The following is a 26,340-nucleotide window of genomic DNA, read 5'->3' on the forward strand; positions in this document are numbered from 1 at the left end:
CCATCCGTTAATTACCAATACTCTGGCATATGTTTCTGTAGCTTGATTGTGGCTGTGCAAAACATGACAAACATACTTCCAGTTTCTCAGGACATTACTTCATGTCTCTCCTTTCTCTTTGCACAAGAACACATCTGTCCTCTAAGAAGAGTTGGAAGTGTTTGCGACCAGTGAAAGAGGGGATTTTACAGAGCCCATATTATAACTCTGTCTTTGGAGCACCTCCATTAGTCAGGTCCTGTCCCCCCGGGCACATGGATTACTATCAGTTGATAGATTTGAAGAGGTGTGTAAGGCAGGTGGAGTGGCAGCAGTAGTTACAGGAGGAGCAAGGAAATCAGGTGCAGTGTCTGAGTTGCTATTTAAGTGGGGTTTTTTTGACTTGTTCAGGATAATGTTTGTATCCAGGCAAGTTTCGAGCTTGTTACTAAGTTCCTGGGAATTCTAAAGGTTACTTTCTTATGTTTTATTTTAGATTAATCCAGCAGCCTTTGGCTCTCTTCTGCAGTACCTATACACAGGTAAATGACTTACTGTCTAGTGTATGTGTATGCAGCTGGTGGGCAGCTGTCTGTGTCTCTGCCATAGCACTGCTTGGGTGGCACAGGCTTGCAAACAGCCGTGTTTGGGTGCATGAGTCACCAACACATCCTCTGTGCTGGCAGAAGGGGATAATGTGAGCAATCCCCAGCTCTTCCAAATTGTTAGTACCTTTTGCCAGTTGTTGTCCTGCCAATAACTATTCAGTCAATTTAAAAAAAAAAAAAAGTCAGCTTAAGTTGATTGTTTGCTGGATGTGGAGAATGTGTTTTTAACTTAAGGAAGATAAATCTGTCGTCTGGGATAACAATCCCATAAGGTGATGAAATGCCAGGTTCCCAAGTAGGACATTTTCAGTCTGGCAGACCCAAGCAGTGTGTGCTGAATGTTTTGACTACTTTCTAATATTTTTTTCTGAACAAAAGTTGATCCTAAGCCTTCTATGAAAATGCCGAATGTTGTATTGTGGGCAAGCTATGTGCTGAACTATTTCAGGCCAGGAGGTGGCGCCAGAAGGCTCTCCTTGCCCAGTCCAGTGTTTTCAGAAATGTTCCTTGCCACGTTTTCAGTAATGGGATGAGAGCTTCTGAACCTAAAGTTTTTTCTTATCCAAAGCCAGATAGCCAATGGTGGCAGTCATGCATGCTGCTGTTGTGTTGCTATTTTTTCTTTTCTGAGGGAGTTAGACATCTTTTGTGTAAGCCTGTTGGGGTTTTGGCCTCTTGAATGAAGCTGTTAGGGTAGACACGGGAAAGTAAATTAGACACCAAACTGAGATTCATCGAAGTGGTGGGTGTTGGGGTACTAAGTCTTAGCTTCTTGGACTGAGTTGTAAGTGGATGCTGAAAAGGGAGGCAATGTGTCTAATTACTGAATTTCCGTGCTATTAAGTCTTCAGTCCTTCATTTTTGCTGCTTTTACACCTAAGTGGTATGGATTGAAAGTGCTGGCTGCATTTGTTCTTGGCAGGTCGTCTTGATATCGACGTCGAATATGTAAACGATTGCAAGAGGTTAGCCAAGCAGTGTCGGCTGCAGGACCTCATAGATGATTTGGAGACCAAATGTAAAAAAGTCTATGAATTTGGTAAGCATTTTATTTGCTATTGTCTCTGCTGTGCCTGTGTGCCCTTTCAGAGAGAAAGAGGAAAGTGTGATGGTGGATGTTTCGTGGTGCCCTTGGGGCTTCCAGAAAATTATTCTGTCGTGGAATTCCCATGTTTGCATGATAGTTTTCAGTCATGGGCTCCCTGTAGGGCAGCTGTAGTGTTTTCTGACACATGCATGTTTATCATTTATATTGAATGTTTTCATTATAGTAGAGCAGCCGCAGCAGCAGGACTTTGCTGTGGTGCCAGACGTTCAGTGGAGCACTGTGGGGTATATTGGGAAGTGCCTTTCAGCAGAGAGCTTGTTTAAATCCCCAGGGAGATAAATTATGTACAATTAAAAGTAATTTTCTGCATTTATCTGACTTCTGACCAAAGTAAAATGTTTGATAATTGGCTCAAAAGGGATGCACAGAGAGATATAACACTTTTTTAAAATCAGAGAAGTATTTCTGAAAACATGTGTGTATTTATAACGCTGTATGTGCCAAACCTTAAATGACGCAATCCTCTATTTAAGGTCTTTTTGTTATTCAAAGAGCTTGTGATCTAATCATGACATCAGCTTATTGTATCAAAACCAGCAGTTGGATTTTATCATTTATCTCCTTAGTTCAAGCTAAGGGACGTGTGAAGAAGAATCAAAACAGCACAAATTAGGGCAAAGTGGTGTTAGTCATGAAGTAAAAAAATTATCTGGTAACAACACCTTCAGGCTGAAAACATCTGATTCTCATTTCATGCTCTGAGTTAACTCCTTTACTTCAGTCAAGTTAATTTTAGTTTGAGAAGAGAATCTAGTCTGTAGCTTTTAAGTCCATAGCATCTTCTTCCTTGATCTAAGACGTAAGGGTGTCACTATTCCACCTTTCCCTTTTGAATTATGAGTTCTGATTATTCAGTCTCCTGAAGTTGCAGGGCTTAACAGATAGAGACAATACTTCTGGCTCAAGAAATTCCTCATCTGCAAATCACATAGAAGATATTACCATGTGTATGTCTCCTCTTAGGCATGTGCAATTGTTTGTTGGTAGTGGGATTCAGGGTTACCTTGGTACAGCTGTGCCCGTGTAGACCAGTCCTTGTGGAAGCTGTATCATAAGTCTTACCTCAGCTGTGTAAACACAAATGTAAACGTGCATGCGAAGAAATTAGAAATGCGTTTCTTGCTATGAATAGTGTAAGATACCAGTTTGAATATTAAGGGGTGGAAAAGGGGAGTGGTGGTGAATACCATGAATAGAAAATAAAAGCTACTCAGATAATTGGGTAACAAAATTATCTTGTGGCATCTTTTGACATCAGAGTAATCCAGTGAGGTGTTGGAGACTTTTTCACCTGTTTTTTCCTTTTTAGGTTTTTATCTTTTTCTCCCAGGGTCTAGCTGAGATCCCGGAGGTGACCATTCCACCTTAATACATCAAGTTAAAATCTCATATTAGGTTGTGGGAGGAAAATAAAGTGGATAGCTTGCTAGCTGTCTGAAGACATTGCATATTATGTCATTGGCAACTTAAGGATCCAGTAGTTAAATTTGCTAGCTGCAAAAAAGCTGACTTCTTGGTGGTGTTTAAAAGTGGAAAATGGTGAAGTAACATTTCAGGTTGGTTGGGGGTTTCAGATACAAGCTCCACTTGGAAATATAATACAAACTTCTTGGATGGCACCAGGCAAATAATTTAATTTCTGTGTTCTTTGGGAGGGAACAGTTACTCTTCATTTCTAAGGTCTGACAGGAGACATAATCAATGGGTGGTGTACAAGTGAATAGACAGAACTGCTGATAGATCTGTTAAATGTTTGTTTCTCATGCAGAAGCCAGGAAAACTTGATTCTCCAGAAAATAATATATTTAAGAGTTATGGATCTTTCCCAACTTTTAACTTCTTAGATCACATCATGCCTGGCACTTGACAAAGCATTGCTGTTCCCTCTAGTGCATTAGGTATCTCTGCTTGTTCAAGGGCTTTCTGTGGAATAGACAGCTGATTGAGGTCTGCAGACCAGGGCCATGTCTTGCATCTGTATTATGAAGTTGAAATGTGTCTAATAAAACAACGTGAACTCAAGCCTGTGCAGCTCCAGTAGATAATTGTAGTCTCTGCAATCCCCTTATCTAGCGCTAAGCAGCATTTCAAAAGCACTTAGTATCTTGGCATGCACAGGAAGTAGTTTAGGAAAAACCTGGAGAGGATGACCTGGTGCCTTCTGTTGCACCTGAGACAGACTTCGTTGTGAGGGCTTGCATATCTTCCCCTACGTGTATGTCGTGGCGATAACAAGAAAAAACCGTTGCAGTGTTTGGAAGAGCTCAGACAGGTTTGTCCAGATTAAGCCATAATCCTTCCTTTAAAAGTGGAGGTATTAGAAATAACTGCAGAACATTTATTTTCAACAAGTTTTAGGGCAAAAAGGTCGAGAGTGGGGTTTGGAATGCTTGCCTTCACAGTGGAGGCACTGGATGTACAGAATCTGTGGTTACAGCTAGCTGTGGAATTGGGAGGAGGACATAAAAGGCAGGTATCTTACTGCGGCATCATTTTGGAAAAGTTTGGGAATTTGGTGGGTTTTTTGTGGCTTTTATTTTTTGTGGTGCATTAGCTCAATTGAAGCAAAAGACTACAAAGAAGTATTCAGCAGTGGAAACACAGGCAGCTGATGAATTGGTGGGTGATGTTCAGTGCTATTCAGCTGAGCTAGACTGGGAAGAAAGACAAAATCCTCCATTCTCAACCGTAGTTGGGTTATTCCCTCCAGCTCCTTGCATTGTTCGTGTTGCTCTTTTCAGAAAACCCTTCATTCCTGCTTCTTGAAAGAAGGTGACGGTCCCTGCTGCTTGCTTGCAGCCAACAGCTTATTCCTGTTCTGTCCCTTTGATTTTTATTGTTTCTGTTAGGAGAGAGTGTCTTGTGTTACCAAATGCTGTGCTCTTGGATTTGAGAGGTGCAGTGCCTGAAATGTCTCACGGTAGATGTGCGTCTCGGACAAATCACTGTTCTTTCATGTCACTATGAAAGTGCATAGATGCTTTGTAGATACCAAGAGAAGAACTTTTTCTCTTGACTACTGCTTAAAACTTGCTGTGTCCATTAGCGCTTGCAGAGCCTGATTGATTCGGTGACTGTTGCAATAGGCACTACACAAATATAAATGATTCTGTTTGCCGTAAAGAATTTCTAATTGCACAGTGAGAAATTTCCTTCTCTCACACTGGTCTATAAGTGGACAGGGCTCTTCAAGAAAATGCACTCAGTCTCGTTTTTGTTGGTGTCGTGTCTCCGCTTGGCTTATTTATCCTGGAATTCATGTATCTGAAGATACCATTTAGTGCTAATAGAGCAGCCTGTCTCCTTGCTGGTATAGTCCCCTGTGTAGCAATGCTGGTACCTGACTGTCTTGTATTGGTAAATTATCCTTGCCTTTCCAGTATCTTCCTGGGATATTCAGCCGATTTGAGGTACAGTGGTGGCATATCTGACAAGTTCGGCAGTAACATGGAGGAGGGGGTGGAGAACTTGTTTTGTGGCACATCGTGGTCTTGTTTCGCCCACGGCCCAATGGAGTCATCTGATGGAGCTCATGTAATGCTGTGCATAATGTCAGGAAAAATGAGGTCTCAAGGTGGCGTGATTCACCTGCGAGGGGTTTTAATGCGGTGAATCATGCCTGTCAGAAATTCTCCTGAATGCTTCAGTATGGGGCCGCTTAACTCTTTTGTCCTTGAGTGTTAACTCTGTGTCTCTGGCTCACAACAGCATCTCGAACCTTTCCTAACCACAACTTTTAATTTTTCTGGTGGTGCTCCATTTTTCTTCGCATGCTTCCCTATATGCCAGGGACTCCTGAATGTCTGACATGCTCTAGTCCTCACCCCAAACCATGCTGAGCTGAAAACAAACCTGGGGTAGTGAACTGTGGGAGGGAGGTGGTAGAAAGAGGAAAGGCTGCGATGGCAGCAGTATTGTAACACAATAGCTGGGCGTACTTTGGGCTGCCGCTCATTTGAAGTTAGGGGAGGTTGGCTTCAATGAGCTCCACAGCAACTTTGGTCATAGCAAGACCACAAAAGTATGATGGTGTATTTTGCTTCTCCTTTATCAGGCTGTTTAATTGTGTAGGCTGGGAGGGCAAAACAGGAAGACTCACTAGGTCTGAAAAAGGCAAATAAAGTTGCCAACTCTATGGTTTATTTGATTTCTTTGGTGGTGGTTGCAGTGCTTATTTAATGTTTGCAAACAACACAGGCGTGCTCAGGAGTCCAGGTGTTTTGGGGCTCTTTGTGCTTTGGGGATCTACAGGTAGAGAGTAGAGGACAGACTGGGGTGCACAGAACTTATTACCTAAACAGGAATAAGTCCCTTTGTCCCTGGAGTGAAGTTAGAATGGCACAGCTGAAATTGGACCCATGAGAGCACGTGGCTGAGCAGAGAGGATACTCCCTGGCATAGGCTTCCCCTTAGGTGACACTGACAGTGGTCGGGGTGGTCAGCTGGGGAAGGCATTGTATGAGTGGCTTCTGCAGGGATCGGGGCAGCCTGATAAACGGTCCTCAACTGTAATTGATGACAAGGGATGCAGAGAGCAAGTTGGGCTTGAAATATGCCCGTGGCAACTTTGTTTGCTGTGGTTGATATTCCAGCACAAGGAATTTAATTGGAGTTTTGAGGAGAAACAACAATAGAGGCATCCCCTTCCAGCCCTGCCCACCAGCTGTACTGAGGGGTGCTGTATTCGTGTTTACACAGAGGAATCGCATGTGTTTTGCAGTAAAAAGCTAAACAGCAATAATACTGATGTTTCCTGGAGTGTCTGTCTTTTCTTTAAATGGGAGCGAATGTTTGTAGAGGAATTTAGGCATCTCTGCTCTTTTGTTTTTTGCTTCTTCCAGTCTCTTCCAAGCCAGGGACCTGTGTGAAAGTGCTGACGATTGAGCCCACAGGTAACTGCCGGCTGCAGGAAGATCTGGCTCTTCTAGCAGACTGCGCCCTGCCAGCCGAACTGCGGGTAGGGATCATTTATACTACTTCTGGTCTCTGTGGGGCTGTGATACGTGTTCACATGTGGTCAGTCGCGTTATCTCCATTTGAGTTCAGTGCTTGCTTTTTTGCTGGTGCTCCAAATGCTGAAAGCCTTTTATTGCTTGGAAATGCTGTAAAATTGTTTAACGAGGGTGTCGGTGCTGGTCCTTTCCCTTGGATTTTTCCTCCAGTGGGGATCTTGGTAAACAAAATCCTTGCCATGCAGTTGGTGGGCATTTCCCCATTGACTACAATGGGACAAGAGTTGGCCCCCAGCTCTTTTTCCCTCCCTCTGCCATCCTTCTTGAGCATCAAAAACGCTTTAGCTGCGGGCATTGGTACCCAAAGGGACGTATAGATGGAAGATGTCTCACTTGGTAGGAACTGACACCCTACAGTGGAGAGGTGCTTTCAAACCCTGAAGATATTTCCAGCAGAAATGTGAGTCCCTCTGAAGCCAAATTAACTTGTTTGGGAATAGGTTTGCTTTTCATAACTATGTCCTGTTGACCCTTAGAAATAGCCCACAGACTACAGGTTGATGATCACTATGTTAAAATACCATCAGTATTATTAGTTAGGCTCAGATATGCGAATCTTTGCTCCCAGTTGAGGGAGAACAGGATAAATATTAACGGTCTTAATTCTCCCTGCATCTGTTATTTTCTGTAATATCAGCAGATTCGCTTTGCAGTTATCTCTGTTCTTTTTTTTTTTTCCTCTCTCTCATACCAAGCACTGAATTTAATAATGCAAACTCAGTTTAGGTAGCTGCTGTGCCCAGAGGTTGTATGATTGAGTGATGTAGCAAAGTTTATTGTCTCTTTTTCTTTTTGTCCCCTGGCACAGAGAGCATGCATGTGTGTGCATGAGAGTGTGACTGACATGCTGGATAAGGTTTCTTACCTGTAATAAGCCAGAATGTTTTGTGCTGGCATTTGACAGACATATTTCGCTGAGTACAGAGCACTTTATAGAGGGAGTTTTTCCTCCATCAAGTTTCCATCTACCAATGTGGAGATCTTTCATAAGTAACCTGACTCCCCCAAATAACTGTGTGTTTATTTGGGGCTTTTAATATGCTTTTCTGTATGTTTGGAGGCTTTAAAGGGAGGTAATACTATAAGTAAGCCTTAGATTTACCTCCCCAAGAATTAAAAAAAGGATCATGGGCCTCAGAGTGAGATTCACATACATTTTAAGCTACTTCACAAATAAAAAGAATGTTTTCTGTTTGATTGCTTGTTCCCAGACCTTGGTCAGATGTTCTTGTCAGGTTAAGCTTTTCTTCTCAAGAGTTAGAAACACTTCCCTTGTAATTCTTTCATGCAGAATAGGAGCTGGAAGGAAAATGTTAAACTTGGAATAATGTAATCGTCTGACAGCACTTGGAATGCCTCTGTGAGCTGTGGTTCTCTTGCTATGTTCATAGGCCAGAAAGAAGGCAGTTACAGCAGCGTTAAACTTTATTATGGCTGTAAAAGAGAAGAGTGCATGGGCGCACACCTGTTCACTGGAGAATTTGTATGCCGTGCACAAACCTGGGTGCTTTGTTTAAGCCTGATAAATTCTAAAAGATTCCCATTTTTCTGTCTCTAGGTACTTTTTTTTTGTTGTTCGTATATTCTTTGTAAGTTAACAAAGTTCTTCATCCTATTGCCATTTGTATCTCATCCTAATGTTTGCAAATTGTTAAATTCTGTGCGTTGGATGTCTTTGTTCTGGGCCAGAGGATTCACACATCCTCGTTCTTACAAGCTTTGATGCCATACAGGGAATAGTATACAAACTATGTAACCTAAAATGTCAGGGGCGACTGAATAGTCACACACAAACATCCATGTTCTTGAGAGAAATGTACATTTTTTTCCCGCCTATGCAGAACAAAATAGGTATTCAGCTTCTGGATAAAAGCCAGCATTTCTTGATAGCATTTCAGGTAATGATCAGAATTTGGCAAGAGGTATTCTGAGCTGCTGCATGTCATGTAATGAAACATGCATATATTACATGAAACTGGGATGTATACAACTTTCTGTTTCACTATAAACAAATAATTTGCATGTAATGTCTTTGGTATTTAAATGATGCAGAAGACTATGCATCCCAGTTCAGTAATATGCTATATGACTAAACCAATAATTAACATTTGTTATCCAATCACAGTTCATTATTAGTTCTTAGAATGATAGCTATCTATTCTTTGAACTCTTGAACACATTTATAATCTTGGTATCTTGTTTCTCATTCCTGTTTATACTTGAAATCCTTTTCTCTTTTGGTGTTTTTAAAAATGTGGTGGTTGTCTCTATTTTGTTTTAAACTAGTAATGGCCAGAATTTTTCTGACCACAACAGCTGCTTCTTGGTTTGTTGCAATAACATTTAGTAGTGACAGGTTTAAGTAAAACACCGTCAAAAGCCAGGCAACTGTCAAAAACCATGTGGCTTTCCACTGTCTGTCTTCCTAGCTTTTCATCTCGTGTCTGCCAGGTGACCTCTGAGTTAGAGGCTCCAGGGCTTCCAGTCTATGAGACTGTAGACACAGTTTTTCATTACTTTTTAACTGAAATCTTATTTTCCAAACCAAGATGAAATCCGACGTAAAAGGATCAGGGTTTGCCATGAAATAAATAATGTTCTCTCCATCTGTATTGACATTTGGTGTGGCTGCAAAAAAATGTGACCATTTGTCACTTTTGGGGTAAAGCTAAATCTTGTGGTGTGTAGAAAGAACAGTTGGAAACAAGTAGACAGGTCCCATCTTGTCTGTCTCCGCAGCTGTGTAGCGTGGTTGTCCGCAGCAGTTATTCCTGTGCTTTGCTTTGCCTGTTTGGCAGAGGCAGGTTAACTGTGCTATTTACAACATGCTTCCAGTTTTTTTTTTTTTTCTTTATCCAACCTGCTTGCATCTGGTTATGGGCTGGTAATCTTCTCTTGAATCACTCACCACTGTATTTTGTCTTGTAATTTATTTACAGTGTTCTTTCTGAGATAATCTGGGCAAGGTACAAATTGCTGCCACTGATTTGTTTTATATGTTTTTGCCTCCAGCAACGTTTCTATTTAAGAGCTAAAAGCAAATTCATAGTAGCAAAGACTTGGTCCTCTACATTTGATGGCTGCAAGGTCCTGTGAATGTTCAAAGCAGTCTTACACTATAGAGGTGTTGAGAATATTTCTGTTTGGTGAATAAGCGTGCACCTTGTAGGCTAGACTATTTTGTGCTTCCTGGACAACATACTTAACTTTGGCAGCTGTGCTTTGCCTGGGCAGGGCAGTATGCTAAAGAGGTTGCCTGAATAGGGGAGGGTAGGAGGAATAAGCTTATTTTTTGCAGGGAGACCCTGAAAGGGAGATGAAATTCCTCAAGCATGACGAGGGAGAAGAGTAAAGCAGTAGAGACTTAAAAGGGAAATAAACCGGAAAATTCTGCAAATCCACTTAATGATGAATAGGAGAGACAAAAGGCGCGAACCTGCTTTTGTAGTAGGAATTGGAAATGACCTTGTAAACGTGAGCATCAGAGCGGGGACCAGGCAGGGTGAGAAGCAACAAATTGAGCCCAGAGGAGTTTGTAATTCAGGAGACAAACTGTGAGACAAATAAAACTCCCATGTCCATTCCAGAGAGATGGATTCCTTTTACAGATTTACCTTTGGACAACGAAAAAGGAGCAAATAAGGGATGCACGTAGGAGATGCAGAGTTTATATCTCAATTAAAACGCCTGTACTACAAAGACTGGCATCTTATCAAAGCCTGTTTCTAGGTTTGCTTTACCTGTAATGTGCCTGCAAAGTTGTAGACTTGAAAGTCAGGTCAGAATTCCTAGGAGACGATATGGAAGCTGTGTCCATAGGGTGGGAAGAGCAGCAAGGCAGAGTGAGCAGTTGGATCCCGACAAAAAGCGTTTGTAATGGGGTGCCACAGAGAGCGTGGCTGCAGATCCCAGACTGCCATTTATTCATTGCCTTGTAATGTGAGACACAGATAACAGCAAAATAGCAGCCGGGGAAATCTACAGCTGGGACAGTCTGATCTCATCTTCAGTGCTGGAGGTGCCCTTTGTGTTACAGCTGTATGAGAAGCAGGTAACATCAGGTGGGGAGTGTTCCTTGAATTGCTGCATCCCTTCTAGGAGAGGAGTTCCCTGATGGGGAAGGACTCACAGGGGAGAGGTGCTACGGAGAGGCAGCATTACTGTGACAGCTGTGCGTGCAATTTGAATGTCACTGGGTTTACTCTCCTGTGGTTTGGAACCAGAAGCTGCCAAATGTTGCTGCGGGCAGAGAAGGAGCCTGGCAAATGGGGCCAGATTGCCGTGTTCATTGGTGGTACGTGCTTTTGCCAGCTTGGTGCCTTGCCGCATCCTAGAACCTGTTTTGTGAGAGAAACCCCACTGCATGCGAATGGAGCTTGTCACAGAGCACCAACCCAGTGAGTGTATTGGGGGTTGTGTCTGTCTTCGGTTTGGGAGGGAGGAGTCATCTTGCTCCTCAGTAATGCTGAAAGTTGCTTTCAGTTAGGATGGAGGCAGGCGAGTTGGAAATGATGCTTAGGTAGTCTGCAACTGGGAGACTGATCTTCATGGTCAGCCCAGGGTTTTCCCAGGTGCAAACTTGGGCCGCAACTTTCCTGGATGAGGGACAGAGGTAATAAACTCCTCAGCCCAGGCAGCTCAGGGGCATGTGTTTGGAAATCAAGAACCAGGGGAAACTTTTTTTTCCAGAGATTGTCTTGGTTACATGATGTGAATATAATATTTTTTTTTTTTTTTTTTGCAATTCAGTTACCCTGTATATAGGAGTAGGTGAAAGTGAAAATATTTGGAAGTGTCACTTTAAAATAACATAAGGCCAAGAGATATTTTTTTTTTTGGTGTGTGTGCTGTCTTTGTTGGCATGTGGGACTGGGAGGAGGTGTGTTGGTGTTAAAGTAATTCACTAGAGTATTAATACTGCAACAACACTATCTTTGGCTGCAAATCAAATGAGAAATTTAAAATGTGCTTTAGAAATGTTGGATTATTCAAGTGAGGCAGTAATTGCAGCCAAACCGCTTCAAACTGGTGTATACGTCTACGTAATCTATATGTTCCTACATCTGCCTGTACATCTACACAGTAAAGAGTCTGAAGCTCTGGTATGCTTATGGTACCCACTACATGAAGTAAACTTCACCTCCACTTTATCTGCCGTGTTGGGTGGCACAGAAATGTTTTCCAGAGGTGTATGGAGTGTCAGGGAGTTTCCATGGATAAGGAAGGCAGCTGTAACTTGTACCAGGAATATCTCTATCAGAAGTGCAAGGGCTTCAGTTTATCACGTTGAAATCTGTGTTCAGAGCATCTCTGGTGCTCTGTACTGTGCTGATGGGTGTTTGCTTCTGGGAACACCAAGAAGTCTAAACTTGGGACCCTGAGTGTGTTTAAAGCACAAATATTAAAGGTAGGGTTTTCTGGTTTCTCTTCCTAGGTTGGTTTTGGGGAGTTGCCATTTGACAGCACCGACAACTTTAACAGTTGTCCCGATGTGTGTTTCCGGGTGGCAGATTACAACTTTTTGTGCCATAAGGTATGTGCTTGAGCTATACTTCATTCTCCTTCTGTTTTGCCGTGAGTGTAGTCTACCTGTGTCTCCTGCTCATCAGTGCTGGATACACTCTGCAGAAGCAGCATTGCCTCATCAGCTGGAAAACCAAAAGTCTTATTGCAGCTGGAAACTATATTTAAAGCATTTAACAAAACAGCAAACCCTGCCTTTCTTGCAGAGGTGAGAAGATAAATTTATGGATTCCGCTAAGCATTCATGGCTGCAAAATCTCCTACTGCTGGCTTGTGAGTTCATTGTCTGGAGAGGGAAATGTGTGAGCTGCAAGAAAACCCGAGTAAGAATGGGTTTTGACATCCAACCTCAACTCAAACTCCTGCCCTAATACCATGCTACTTTCCAATCTCTTAAGTTTACAAATATTTTTTTTTTTTTGGTTCTGAGGGTAGGCATGGATAGAAATAAGGTACGGAAAAATAGTTGGAGATGCGGATTCAAAATACAGGGAGAATCAGAGTTACAGAGTCTGGATTTCCAAAATACCTTAAAACTGCTCTGACAGCTGGTTGGCAGTGCTGTTTGGTTTGGTTCAGTAAGAAAGATGCTAGTGTTTTGGTCTTTCTTCCTTCTCCAGGCATTTTTCTGTGGTCGCAGTGATTATTTCAAAGCCCTTCTTGAAGACCATTTCAGTGAGAGTGAGGAGCTGCAGACACAGCCCAGCATCCCTGTGGTGACTGTCCACAACATCTCAGAAGACATCTTCATCCGAGTCCTCTACTACATCTACAGTGATGATACAGAGGTGAGGCCAGCTGTGGAGCCTTTCCTTCTGTGCTGGGTAATTCTGGAGTTGTTCACAACAGTGTTTTCTTACAGCATCTGGAGGCAGGAGTGTGTGTGTGTGGTTTCTTAAATCCCACTGCCCTACTCTGCTACCTCACTTCTGTCTCAGGAACCAACATACTGGGGCTTGCTGTGAGCCAGGCAGGGATCTAGTTTATGTGCATGACATTCGGGAAGCAAATCCCTAGTGTTTCATCCCATATCAGGAATTAGGTTGCACGTTGTATGTTGGCGTGATAAATGCAGGGCGTTGCAGATTTCCCTCGTCGGCTCTGTGGAAGGATAAGGTGAGCAGCTGCCAGTAGATGGCAGATTGAACACATTTGGAGATGTGGAAAGGTTGAGAGATTTGGCTTATTTACTCTTGGCATCATAGCCCGCTTTTCCATTTGTAGCAAGTCATTATTTCCACTGTTATTTATTGCTGGGATGGGCGAAGGTTCCACTGGGAGACCAACGCCTTGCTGTGCTCAGTATCGCAAGCAGTAACAAAATGGCCCTAACCCACCTAGTCTTCAGCCTAGTGGAAAGTGCAGCAAATACCAGCGTTTGAGCAGCTTCCTGCATTGGTTTTGTGCAAATGCTTTCGGCAGGTCTAGCTACAAGATGCCAGAACATATTCTGGTATTAGGGCAGTGATCAGAGACACTGCTGCACCTGCCAGTGTCACTTCTCCCACGCAGTATTTGTGCTCTGGGTTAGGTGCCACATACAGAGAGTGCACACAGCTGTGACCTTGTTTCTGCTGATCTCTTCACCTCCGGGTAGCAGCAGGGAATGTGTGGTAGGGAGAAACGTATTTAGCAGGCAGCAAGGGCAGGATTGCCATTGGTATGCTGGAGAGCAGATGCTTCACTTGCCTGCACTTTTCCCTCAGCTATGGACTGAAAGGGCAGGCAGAGAGGGAAAGAAGCGTGTTGGGTTTGTGAAGACCCTCCTGACCTTGTGACTGCACTGCAACGTGACCCTTTTCCCTTGCGCCTCTCCAGTCTGCCTGCCCTCCAGGCAGCCATCCCTTTCCAAGGGGTGCCTCAGCTGCCCGGTCAGGACTCAGAGCGGGAGGGCAGACCAACAACAATGTGCAGGAGTTGAAAGGGTCTTGCTCATATGTTTTCTATGAAGGATGGTCCCATCACAGAACTTAGCTTGGATTTCAAACTGAGCAGCCAAGATACGAGCTTCTGCAGAGAGTTCATCCAGCATGAAAAACTGCTAGGAAAAATGATTAGGAAAACAGGAGTATAGCTCAAGTTCCACGCTTACATGTAGAGTCTTCTCCCTGCCCTGGGTTTCTTCAGTCAAGTGTCTTCTGCACTCTGAATTCCATGTCTTTTTTTCCAAAGGATTTATGTCTGTCTGCCATGTAGTAGTGACAATGCTTGCAGTTGGAGGGAAGAGTGTGTGCAGGGGACAGAAAGGGATCCAGGCAGAAAGAGGAGTTGCTGATCAGAGGTTTTTGTGTGTGAGCTCAGGGGGAGCTTTTGGAGGAACATTTGCCAGGTTTGTACCTGATCAGGTGTTTGGGAGCTGCTGCCATCAATAGTATTGACTTGGACGCCTCCAACTCATGAAGTTCTTGGAGCTTGTGAAAGGACAAAGCAGTACTTGATTAATAACCTCAAGAGCTTTGTCACACCACTGTGGCACTATAGCATTCGTGGCATGCCTTTAACACATCTCGCATCCTTCTGCACAGCTGTTGCGGGGTGTTATACAGCTGAGACATTTGCTGTGAGTAGTCTCTCCAAACACTGGTGTCAACAGCTGTAGAGCAAGAAATAATCAACCTTTTGTGGTTGTCAGAGTGAGCAACCACATGTGTAGATGTGGACAGCAGTGTTTTTGCTGCTGACCAGTTATCAGGGTGGTGGACCACATTGCATCAGAGTTATCATTCCACAGTCTAGACCAGTGTGCCTTGGTCTCTGGATGCAAGTGATCTCGCCTCCTCCATAGCCAGGGTATGCTGTATCCTGCAGATTCACTGTTAAAATGGATGTGGGTAACTGCGCTCTTTGCACTTCACATTAGCAGGAACAGAACTGTGCAGAGAGAGGCTCTAGTTCCAGGTTAGTGACGCAGATGGCTTACTAAAATAGGATTTGCCCAGCCAGGGAGAAGAGACTGAGTAAAGCTGGAGGTGGCGTCTCCAACATTATCTACAGCATTTTTTATCCTCAGATCACTTGCAAGGAACAAAAGTACCCAAGAGGGAAATGGGAGGGTGGTTCTTTAGCTCAAGAGCCTGAAAATGTTAAAGGCCATTCACAACAACATAAGCTTGAACATCTGGTGCATGAATTCAGTTCAGTTTGAATACCCGATAAAGCTCCAGTAGTACTCAATGTGCAGAGTCTGTTCCTTACCTAGTGGGGCCTCACCTACAGTTCGTTTGGGGTGCAATTTTCTGTCCTTGGATGTGTCCCTGTGCCAGGGAGGTTGTGCTGGCTGGGTTTGCAGAGCCAGTTTGAGGAAGAAACTTAAGAGAATTTTGCACATTTTTCGCAAAATGCAAGTCCAGCGGTACAAAGCGGGAGCATGAGTCCTAGTGGGGACAAGGTGCTGTGTTCTGCCATTTGTCTCTTTGAAGGACTTTCAGTACTTCTGGTAAAAGCTACCTCCTTCCGCTGCCACATCGAACATTTCTTAGCAGCCAGCTTTCAGCTGCATTTCAGTTTTTCAGCATTGCTTTGTGCTTAGCTAGAGGGGTTAGCTGCAGCATGGCAAACTTCTTGCTTTGTGCTGAGCAAGCTGCCTCTGCAGCATTTTAAACTCCTCTGTGGTAACTGGGTGGAAGACCTAGCCCTGAAAGCTTGAGCTCCTGTCTCTCTGTAGTACTGTTAACACTTGTCAGGTAATGGGCTAAATAACGCTTTAGGGAAGCTCTGCTAAAACACAAGAGAAGGAGGCGGTTTGCCAGAGACAAGTGAAGTGGGTAGGACTGGACAGTAATTCTCCTCTTTCCGTTGCCAGCTGTCCCCGGAAAATGCCTATGATGTGCTGTGTGTGGCAGACATGTACCTGCTGCCTGGGCTCAAGCGCCTTTGTGGCAGGACCTTGGCTCAGATCCTCGATGAAGACAACATTGTCAGCATCTGGAGGATCGCAAAGCTGTTCCAGCTGACCCGCCTGGAGGACCAGTGCACGGAGTACATGGCAAAGATCATCGAGAAGGTAGTGGAAACACTGCACTTACCACATCTGCCCACAGACCTAACTGCACAGTGAGCCATAGATACAACAGATTTAATGATTATACTTTAGTCTGTAATAAATGGTTGCCCCCTCTGGTTTAATGTGCTTCCTGAAAATGAGCAGTGGTTAAGTAGCAAAGCACGTGGTGAGTTAGGACAGAGGATGAGGAGTGTGGCAGTATCTGATGTCACTGCAGTAAGCCAGATGTTGATGGCTGTCTCGCACATCCCTGTGCACTGTGGGGTGAAAAAACTGCCAAAAAAGTTCAAGTGCCATGGGCAGGTGACTCTCACTGAGCTTTCAGCCACTGTGCCCAAAGCAACAACGGTGCTGCCTAAATGCAGCAGCTGCAGCCTGGAGAACCCAACGGAGTGTGCAGGGGAGCTCTGTGCAGGAAATGTTTTTTGGTGTTTGCTGGAGGGAGTTCTTCCTGGCATAATGCTATAGAAAAGAGTAATCCATGTGATCACTAATCTCCTCCAGGATGACAAATCTTAACAGTAGGGGTTTCCACAGGGGAAATTTGGCTGCTGAACAGCCAGAAGTAATGAATATAGCACTGAAGTTTTCTTTATGGGGCTCCATTTAAGTGTAATCCTGAGCGATTATAGAGTGAAGTTTCAGAACTTGTGGAGGAAGTTACCATACGGAAGGATAGACTAGAATCTATGGGGTGTTTTTATCCTGAGACAGATCTTTATAAATGGCTTGTGCAGTTCACATGGCAATGTAATATTTTTACCTGCACCTTGAAAGGTGTGAAATTCTTTTTGGCATGTGAAAATAGCAAAGGAAATAACTCTGGGGCTGTTATATTGTTCGCTGTATAGCTTGGGGATGATAGACGCATCGGTATGTGCCCAGATTCTGGCTTCTGTAAAGGAAATTTGGTTTGAAAGCTGAATGAATATCCCAAGTAGTAACCAGGTAAGGTAGGGCTTTGCATTCCCTTTCTGTAGCCTGAGAAGTCCTTGGACCCAGCATTGGCAATGTGCCTTCCTAAGGGTGTTGGCACAAATGGAGCCACCCCAGCTGTTCAAACATCAGCAGCTGCCAGCATCTTGTGAAGATGCACTGATGATGGCAACAGGGAGAGATTTTTGGCAGTGTGTGTAGCATAGAGCGGGGCTCAGCAACCTGCTGTGCCTAGGCACAGTTTGGTAGCGTAGACAGACGGAAGCTGCCTCTCGGCCTTCAGCACACCACATGTTCCTGGGGAACTTGATGCAAAATCATTCATGAGTGACCTGATTCTGTCAGGTTGGATGCAGAACAGAGCAGCTGCCTTGTTGTGATCTGCCGGTCGGCTGTTGTGGTAGGGCTGAGAGCTGTGGTGGGAACAGAGTAATCTGTGGCTCCTGGTTCTGAACTGGGCACAAGCACCCGCTGTCTTGCCTGTTGTGAGACATTTCCCAAAAGTGTCTGGCAGCGTCTCCTGGTTCCTGCTGGGGAGCCTTTCTGGAGGGAATATTGTGTGTGTCCATGTGTCCCGATACCACAACTGTGGATGCTTAGTTTAGTGGGTATTACAGTGCACTGTTTGAGGTGCTGGTTGCTTATTGTTGTGACCATTTATTGTTGGAGCGTTACTGCCTCCTTAGGATGAATGGTAGGAGGCATCTCCAAGTGGTGTGTGTAGGAGACATAAGATTGGGTCTCTGTGTGCCCTTTTCTTCTGTGGGATCCCTCAACAGTGACTGAGCCCATTATCCCAACCCTTTACGTCCCTTTACCTGTCATCTTGTCTTCCTAATGGTTCTCTTGTCCGCCCCATCCAGCTGGTGGAGTTGGAGGAGTTTGTGGCTGCTGTGAAAGAGAATGCAGAAGCTGTGGAGGAACGGCAGGAGACTGACTCCATTCCTCTGGTTGATGACATCCGCTTCCACATCACCAGCAACGTGCAGACTTACAGTGCCATCGAGGAAGCCAACCAGAAACTTGAAGCTCTGGAGAACCTCCTGGCCAGTATAGGGCTTGAGTGCTGATATGCGCAAACACTGCCTGTCATATGCAGCCTGCGTAGCCCCCACTGGGTTGGCTCGGAGCGCAAGAACATCCTAGTCTCTGAATGTCTCTTCCCCGTCTTTGTCCTCCTTCCCATCCACTTTCAGGCATGGTTTCTTTTTAATTTATTTATGTCTGGACATTTGTGTGTCTGGTTTGTGGTGGGTTTTATTTTGTTTTTTTTTTGTTTCTCCTTTCAGAAATAGCTCCCAAAGTTCAGCCCAAATCAGTAGCTGCTCCTTTGTACAATACGATGTGGGGTAGAAGACTGCGAGCTGTTGGGAGTGGTAAGGGAGCTGTTCTGGGGGACTTGGTACTGCCTGGTGTTACAACCCATCCTGTTCTGCTGCCCAACACCATCCTTCTGAAACTGGTTCGTGCCAGGATATTTGTTCAGTTGCCACCAGCAGAGGAGTACTGGATTAAACTCTCCAAATAAGTATAGTAGAAGGGAAGTGGTCGCTGTCAGCGTTATAAGATTGGCAAAGGTGGGCAGTGCTTTCCTAACAGGGACACAGGAGTACTTGGCTATGTGGAAGGCACTGTCTAGTTCTTAGATGAAAAAAAACAAAGTGATTTCCAGGTCTTCCCTAGCTTTTCATTGCTTTGAAGTGCTCAGAATTTATAAGCTTTACTTTCTGAACAAACATCTTTGGGAGTACAGTAGAGACCAGAGTCCTTCCATTCTTACAAAGCAGTAGCTTTCAATGCAAAGAAAAGGGAGAGAACCCCTTTTCTTCCTAACAGGGGAAGGAAACACCTTCTTGGAAACAGCACTTTTCCTTTTCTTTTTGTCCATTGTGGTAGAGCAAAACTGACTTGCTGGTGGGTCAGGGAAGAGGGGTCACTGGAAATCTTTTTTTAAAAGGAAAAGGGGCCTTTTGGATCTCTTGCAGGGCAGCTGTCCCACTTGTCGACCTTCTGGCTTTGCTCAGCCTTGAGCCTTGTGGCTTCATTGTTCTCCAGGAAATTCACTGTTTGTACTAGTGTATGTTTTTTGAATCTGTGTTCTGCAGTAGGTCTTGTTATCTCATGTTGTCTCCATAGACTCCTAATGAGGGCGGTGATGTTCTTTCTCCTTGGCACCAATCAGCAGGCGATAGCCCTGCATAAAGCTTGCCTTGCCAAATAGGCTGCCCTCAGAGCCGTTCATCTCCAGAACGGCATGTTATGAGAGTCTTGGGTCTGCAAGATGCAGGCCAGGCATACTTTGCTGTGCTGGGAGTTGGGAGGGAGAAGAGACATAGTGTGAAGCACACCAGGAATCTTGCACAGGCAGTGGGCTGCCATTACTAACCCATATCGTCATTTTGGTCACTTTGTGAGGCAAGGGCTTGCAATAATCCATTTCAGGTGTGCTTTTAGTGTTTGAGGTGGGAACTGGGCATGGATCCCCCACAGCTACACTGTTTTCTGTAATGGTAGTGGTGCTTCACACGGATAAGGAAAGGGTTTGGAGATCCAGTGTTTAGCAGGGGCTTGCTACAGGTGTGGATGTACTGGGAGGATGGGTTTCTCTTCTTTGCTAATCTCACCAGGTAAGAAACTGATGCTCCCACACCCTGTGAGAACTGCAGCCTTACTGCCTCTGGGTAGAGTGTCTGCCTATTTCTGGCGTGCATTGAAGCTGTTTGCAAGTATGTAGGCAGGCTTTGGGCACCACTTGCACTAGGCAGGCTGGGTTTGGTTGCAGTGAGGAGTGGGCACTGGGGTTTGGCTGCTGTACTCGAGAGAAGCTGGACTTCGGCAAAATCACATGTCAGGATTGAGTTGCACTTAAGCTGGGGACAGAGCTGGTGGGGCACAAATGAGGTGCATTGACTTAACTGGACCCCAGATGCTTGTGCACTTTGTCGTTTGTGTTTAACGGGTTTCTGTTGCAGAAGAAGTCTCTTTGGGGCAGGGGATAGCAGCAGCAGTGCTATTCAAGCATGGTGTGCTTCAATTCTGTTTCAAAGTGCTTGTGAGGAAGTGCAAGGAGTTCTTGTAGTTTGTTTTCTGCAGTCATATTGGGGTGAAGAAAGAGGCTGTGTCCCTGCAGGGGTGTGTTGCTGTATGGAAGCAGGGAGCAGCAGGAGTGTGCTTCTGTTTGGGGTGGTGACATGGAGAGGAGCTGTGTGTTTGTTGTGTGATTTGCGGAATGTACCTCCATGTCCGTCTCTTGAGTTTGGTGTGGCTTTGACAGGACCACCAAAGAACCCTGTACAACTTGAACTGATAAAGGCATCTCAGTGGACTTGAGGAGGGGAAGAGCTATTGAGAAAGCTTTAATATGAAGTCCCATATGTTTTGGAAAAAGAAGGGTGAAAGCAGAACTGCCTGTTTTCTTGCTCAGTGGAGAGTCAGGCTCATGAAAGCCTGCTACAGAAACGACCGACAGCTTAACCCGGCTGATCCAGTTCCCTTGTGTTTCTCTTCCCTATATGGCTGAAGATGATACTGAACATAGAAGCAGGATGTTTAGTTTATCATATCTCCTCTGCTCCTCCTGCATAAATTCCGCATCTGACATCTTAGTAGTCAGCTTTCCACTGCAGTGGTTGTGACAGCCCTGTACTGGGCTTGGATGGAGCTACCGGAGAACGGAATGTGGCCTTTGCCTTCTGCTTGTACAGAACGAGATGCAGAAACAGGATTACCGAGGGATGTGCTAATGCTTTTCTCTGCAGATGCCTCAGCTGCTAAAGCAAAACGGACACTGGTAGTGGGCAAAGCAGGAGGCAGGCAGAGGAGGGGCAGCGGTGCTGGGAAGTGTTTTCCATATGGCTGCTCTCGCATAATTCCATTCCTGCGTCCTTAAGTGTGGAGCAAGTGAGGCTGCAGTTGTACACGTGGGAGGAAAGGTCAGTGTGGCCTTTTGATCTGCCTCCCCAGTAATGCAGTTCCACATGGGCTGCCAAGCAAACGCTTCGTCTGTCTGCGTGCACTTAGTGGTCACATCTGTGAGCCCTGTCAAATTGCCCAATTACTCGGGGTCCTTTAAACCCCGCCCCCCGCATCCCTTTTGGCAAAATAGGGCTATCAAAAAGCATGCATAAGCAGATGGTCAGCATGCAGGCAAACTCTCCAGTTAAGATGAGCCAGGTCAAAACTTAGATTTGAATTCACTTTATTCTTGCTGCAAATAATTCTATCACAAAATAAAAACCTTTTGGTTTTTCTTCTGTTGCCAGTGTCCTTTTTGTGTTTTGTTGCCTCTGTCCTTTTTATTTACTACTAGCCACTTGTTGAATTAAGATGATTGTAAAATTTATCAGAGCAACAATATATTTAAGAAGAAATGTGTAAGCATGCGTGCAGCAATAAAATAGTATATTTCACTATATCTGTTCCTGCTGTGGCCTCTTTGTTACCAACTGACAGCATCAGTGCGGCTTTATTTCTGAAAGGACTCGTTGGGCTCCTTCAGCTTATTTTCCTGTACTGGGGCCAGGGGCTGGCTCTGCACCACCTGGCTTCCAAGCAGTGAGAAAAGTGTGACTCTGCTCTCCTCCCTTGGTGACCTGTTCATACGGTCCTACCAGAATATGAGGGTGAAGCACCGGCTTGTTTTTACTGGCTCCTTTCTCCCGGGATTATTCTATTTCACTAGTGGCACTGTGGCACAGGTTTGGTCAGTGTGGTGGTGGTGGAGGGTGATGCTTATCTCAGAACGTTGCTCTGGGCAGTCCCTGGCAAGTAAGGTGTCCCCTGTCTCTTCTTGTCACCCTGTGCCTCTGTCATTGCTGACTGTTCATTAAATCTGAGGATGGAGATTTCTCAGCTGCTGTGCTTAACTATTCTGACTTGTTCAGTGCCTGGAGCATGTATTTTCTCCAAACCCTTGAGTCTGCTGAAGTGCCTGTGCAGTCCTTCTTCTCTCTGAGGACGGAGATACTTATTTTCTCTTCTGCCTTCTTGTATGTCTGGATGGCTGCAGTAGTTTTGGTGGCAATAGCTGAGCTGCCTGTGTGCAGCCCCTGTTGACTTCAGAGCGTGACTGGCGTTCAGGGAACGAGAATCCAAGCCTGTCCCCGTGGCTCCGTGTAGGAACGTGCAATTTTCAGGAGAGGGGGGATACTAATAGCATCTGAGCGACTAATGCTGTTGAAGGGAGGGACTGGGCTTTGGATAAGTTCAAGCACTAGTCAGGCTTTCGGGACTCAACAAACAGTGTGTACAAGGAGTCTCTTGGTGCTGTGGGAGCCTGCAGTAAAAGATGAGCTTCCTCAAGAGGCTTGAGCTGTTCATGTTGGTACAGTCGTGGTCAAACTGTGGAGATGGCACCTTCCCACGTAACAGCTCACAGCCGGTGTGTGTTGACAGACTTGTCTGCTCAGGGTGACACTGAGCTTTTTCTCTCTGCTGTGGGCAGCCTGGCGAAGCCCATCACAGCCGGGGGAGCTGGATGGCGTCTGTCTGTGCTCAGCTCCCAGGGCTGAAGGAACGGAGCTGGGGCTGGTGACGGGAAACGCAGCCTTGGCTCCCTTCTCGGCTCACAGGGGGTGGGTGTGCTGGCAGAGCAGGTTTTTGTTTTACCTTCTAAGCTAAAACAGATTTGACATAACAAATTTATTAAGATAAGAGAGTCCACGCTGGCAAACCATTTGTCAGAGCCCGGGCCTGTTTTGGATAAAGGTGCTGGCTCCACCAGGGGTGCTGCCTGCCTGGAAGAAGTGCGGAGGGAGAGAGGACAGAGAACTCCTTTTCTAGGGTTGCAAATGGTTTCCAGGGTTCTAGGTTGGAAATTGGAGGTGGGTTATTGGCAATAACTAAGGCAAGGTCTGTAGAGAAGGCAGTCAATTAATTAGGGATCAGCAGCCACATTTGGGTGCAGCTATGGACGTGCAGACTTTTAAGGCCAAAGCCAAGCTACGAGCTTCAAGGAACATGCGATCAGCATCTGGGGAAGGGGGCAAGCATGCGCATGCCTTTCGCTTTTCCTAGTTGTGGTTAACTTTGTAAGCCTGCAAGTTTTGAAGGGCATTTCAGGAGACTAAAGAAAGCCTTGGAAGAGGATCAGTACCCATGCAAAGAGCTAGCTCTGGTCCCCAGGGTCTGGCTGCTCGGTTCTCAAAATAAGCTCTGAGAAATGAGTGTGAGAGCTTCCCTCTCCCTCCTCCTGTTGCCGTCAGAGCAAGCTCGAGGGGAAAGGGAGCAGGATTGGAAAGTGAGATCTGCTCCCTCCTGACTGCAGCTCTCTGCCAGTGGGACTGCTTTGCGCCCTGCGCTGTTTGCTGGTATGGCAAAACAGGAGGCCGTGGCTTTGGCACGGTGTGTTAGGGAAGAAGGAGGCAAAGGGAGTGGTATGGTGTGGCCAGATGCATCGGTTCACGGGCTCAGGGTAGGGTGGGGTTGGTCTTTTTAAAGAAATCCAAAGTAACTTGTAGCTTTTCTGTGGAGGAAACTGAGCTGGTCTGTCTTGCACTGGGATGTCATTAAAACCCGAGTAAGAAAAAATGCCTCCCTCTTTATTCTTTATCATATCGCTTCTCTGCGAGCCAGGGTCTTCCCAGTACCTTTTGTACAAGGCTGCGACAGTGGTGAACTGTGCCAGGAAGGCTGTGCAGAGACCTGCTCTGGAGGGAAGGCAAATAAATGTGTTAGTTACTGCTCCTTGAGATATGCTTTAGGAGATGAAGGCTGATCTTTCATATCAAGGCTAAGATGACATTATATCTCTCCCTTCTGCTCAGAAGGTTTTATTCTAACACATTCTTGGCACAGCATAGCAGAACCACCAATATTTCTATGAATTTTATTAAGCTTGCTTCCATAACGGGAGCCAGCAATCTGCTCTCTAGAACTCCTTCCACCCCCCTCCTGCCTGCATCTAAAGTTGAACTTCTATCCAGGAGTTTTAAAACAAGTTTGTTGGCGGCAAGTTCAATCTCTTTCCCAAAGGCTCTCTCATTGAGAAGCTGAAAATGCTTCGGGCAAATCGTCTGGAAAGCTTCTTCCGCCGTGTTGCTTCTCTGGTCTGAGTGCTTGTCAGGCGCAGCATCTTCAAAGCCATTCAAGGTGCCGGCTCGGGCCGTGCTGCTGCTGGGGTGACTGTTCCTTCCCTTCCCGGGGCCGGGCAAGATGGTGTTTCTTGTTTCCTGATTCTATCTGACCCTTTCCAATCATGTGTGCAATTAAACAACACTCTTCCAGGTCTGAAAGCACACGAGGGGAAAGCAATTCTCTTGCTCTGCCGCCTGCAGCGCCCGCAGTGCTGGCGGCCGTAACAGGGCAGATCAGGCTTTGCGTGCAAAGTTCAGCGTTTGCTGGGCGTCTGGGACTCGCCAGTCACGCCAGTGCCCCCGGGCTGGGTTTTGGTACAGAGCGGCCACAGCATGGGATGTACACCCGCTCGGCACGGGAAGAGAGGACTTGGTGTTGGAAGCGCACGGGGTCAGCCCTGGAAGCTCATCGCCGGTGGGGCTTTTGATACGGATAAGACAAGGGCTGCCCTGTGCTGTGGGCAGGCGGCGCGTTGCTGTCATTGCAGCACGAGGCTGACCCTGCAGTCCGGCGTGAGGGGAAAAAATGATTTATTTTTTTTCTCTGGATGAGGAACCAGAGTTGTTTATTTCTAGCATGTGGATATCTCCTGCTCCAAGTTCACTCTGTTGGCCTCAGGAGAGCTTTGCTGGTGTTGCCATTGCATGGTTTTTCATCTAAATGAAGGCACAACTCCGATATGAAGGCTGCTGACCTTGGGAAGGCTGGAAAGCCCTGCTTTTCCTGGGGCTCTGGCTCCCGGCAGGGTTTACCGTGGTCTGGCAGGGACTGACTCGGACCCTTCTTAAACTGACGCAGGGAGGGTACCACTTGTTCTTTGCACCCGAGCTGCTGTTGCTTTGCATCTGCTGTTCTCATCTCTGTGTGTTTTCTTAGAAGACAAGTGTTTTCCGTGCTGGACATCTTGCCCTCCCCTCCACTCCCCGCTCCAGGCCAAGCAGATTTCTTTGCCAAGTTTCCTCTGTTTAGACATCAGCGCATATCATGCGATCCATCCAAACTCTTAATTGATCTCTTGGGAATTGTTTTCATCTGAATTCCTGGAATGTTTCCAGACACTGAAAAGCTTCCTCCAGAGGGAAGGGAAATTAATCCCGCGTCCCTCCTGCCTGAGGAACGGCTGTTTGGCTTGGTCCTGTTGGGAGATGTGGGCTCTGCACTGTTTGCTCGTGGACTGTTTGGTGTAATCAGGCGGTCATTAGGAGAGCAGCAGGAAGGTCAGTGGTAGCTCCACATCAGCAGCGTCCCCATCAGATGGAGAAAGAGAGCATCCCGGGCTGATAAGCTGGGAGAGCATTGCCCTGTTTCTGTGCGCGAAGGGGATTTGTCGTGTTCGTATGTGGAGAGAAGAGCTGACGACTGCGTAAAACCCCCCACTTTTGGGAGCCTGGAGTGAGCAGGAGCAGTGGTGGCGGGGAGTCAGGCTGCCGGCACGGTGTGCGGTGGCACTGGTCTGCGATGGTGTGGTGGCACCTGTGCGGCCCCAGCAGCTCCATCCCCGTTCCCTGTGATGGAGATCTCTCCGAGGCCGGCAGGGGTGGCAGCAGCCAGAGAGGTGCGAGCCCCCGCGAGCCCCCACCAGCAGCTCTGGAGTGAATTACACCCCCACTTCTCCCTCCTCCTCTGATGGCCTATAAATCCCACGCTTAACCATTTGCCAGCAGAAAATGCAACCGAAGCACTGATGGTTTAGATGCCGAGCAGATCTTCTGCATTAAAATTCCCCCCCGCTCACTGAAGCTACAGCACTTGGCTCTTCTCCGGTGCCTGAGCCCGGCCCAGCTGATGGGCTGTGTGGTCCCGGAGGTCTGACGGAGGGACGGTCCCTGCAGCAGCGTGACCAAGCGTAGCACCTCTCGCCCCCTGCCCCCGTGGTGAGGCAGGCTGCCTGGCCCTGCCGGCCTTGTCGGGCACCGGAGGGGACTCCTTAGGGGCTCACTCCCCCCCGCCTGCCATGGCACTGCTCTGGCTCCTGCTTTAACATCAGCTGATCCCCACCTTGGACCAGCCCCGAGAGAAACCACCAGGTCTGCTTAACACCAGACTAAGCACAAGGTGGGAGGTAAGAAATAGGCAAAAAGCTTCAGGCTTCCTGCA

General features: G+C 46.1%; 1 protein-coding gene across 1 annotated transcript in view; it reads left to right on the top strand.

Annotated features, from left to right (window-relative positions):
* ABTB1 (ankyrin repeat and BTB domain containing 1) overlaps positions 1-21,419 on the top strand; it is a 28,710-nt gene extending 7,291 nt beyond the window's left edge. Inside the window, exons 6-12 of the mRNA XM_082487880.1 lie at positions 476-521; positions 1,510-1,626; positions 6,537-6,652; positions 12,142-12,240; positions 12,851-13,018; positions 16,033-16,233; positions 18,033-21,419. Of these exons, the coding sequence (XP_082344006.1) occupies positions 476-521; positions 1,510-1,626; positions 6,537-6,652; positions 12,142-12,240; positions 12,851-13,018; positions 16,033-16,233; positions 18,033-18,239 (954 nt within the window). The 3' untranslated portion in view covers positions 18,240-21,419. The remainder of the gene's footprint in view (positions 1-475; positions 522-1,509; positions 1,627-6,536; positions 6,653-12,141; positions 12,241-12,850; positions 13,019-16,032; positions 16,234-18,032) is intronic.
* Positions 21,420-26,340: the final 4,921 nt, after the last annotated feature.

This window comes from Vanellus vanellus (assembly GCF_965231255.1).
Source record: "Vanellus vanellus genome assembly, chromosome: 9".
NCBI lineage: Eukaryota > Metazoa > Chordata > Aves > Charadriiformes > Charadriidae > Vanellus > Vanellus vanellus.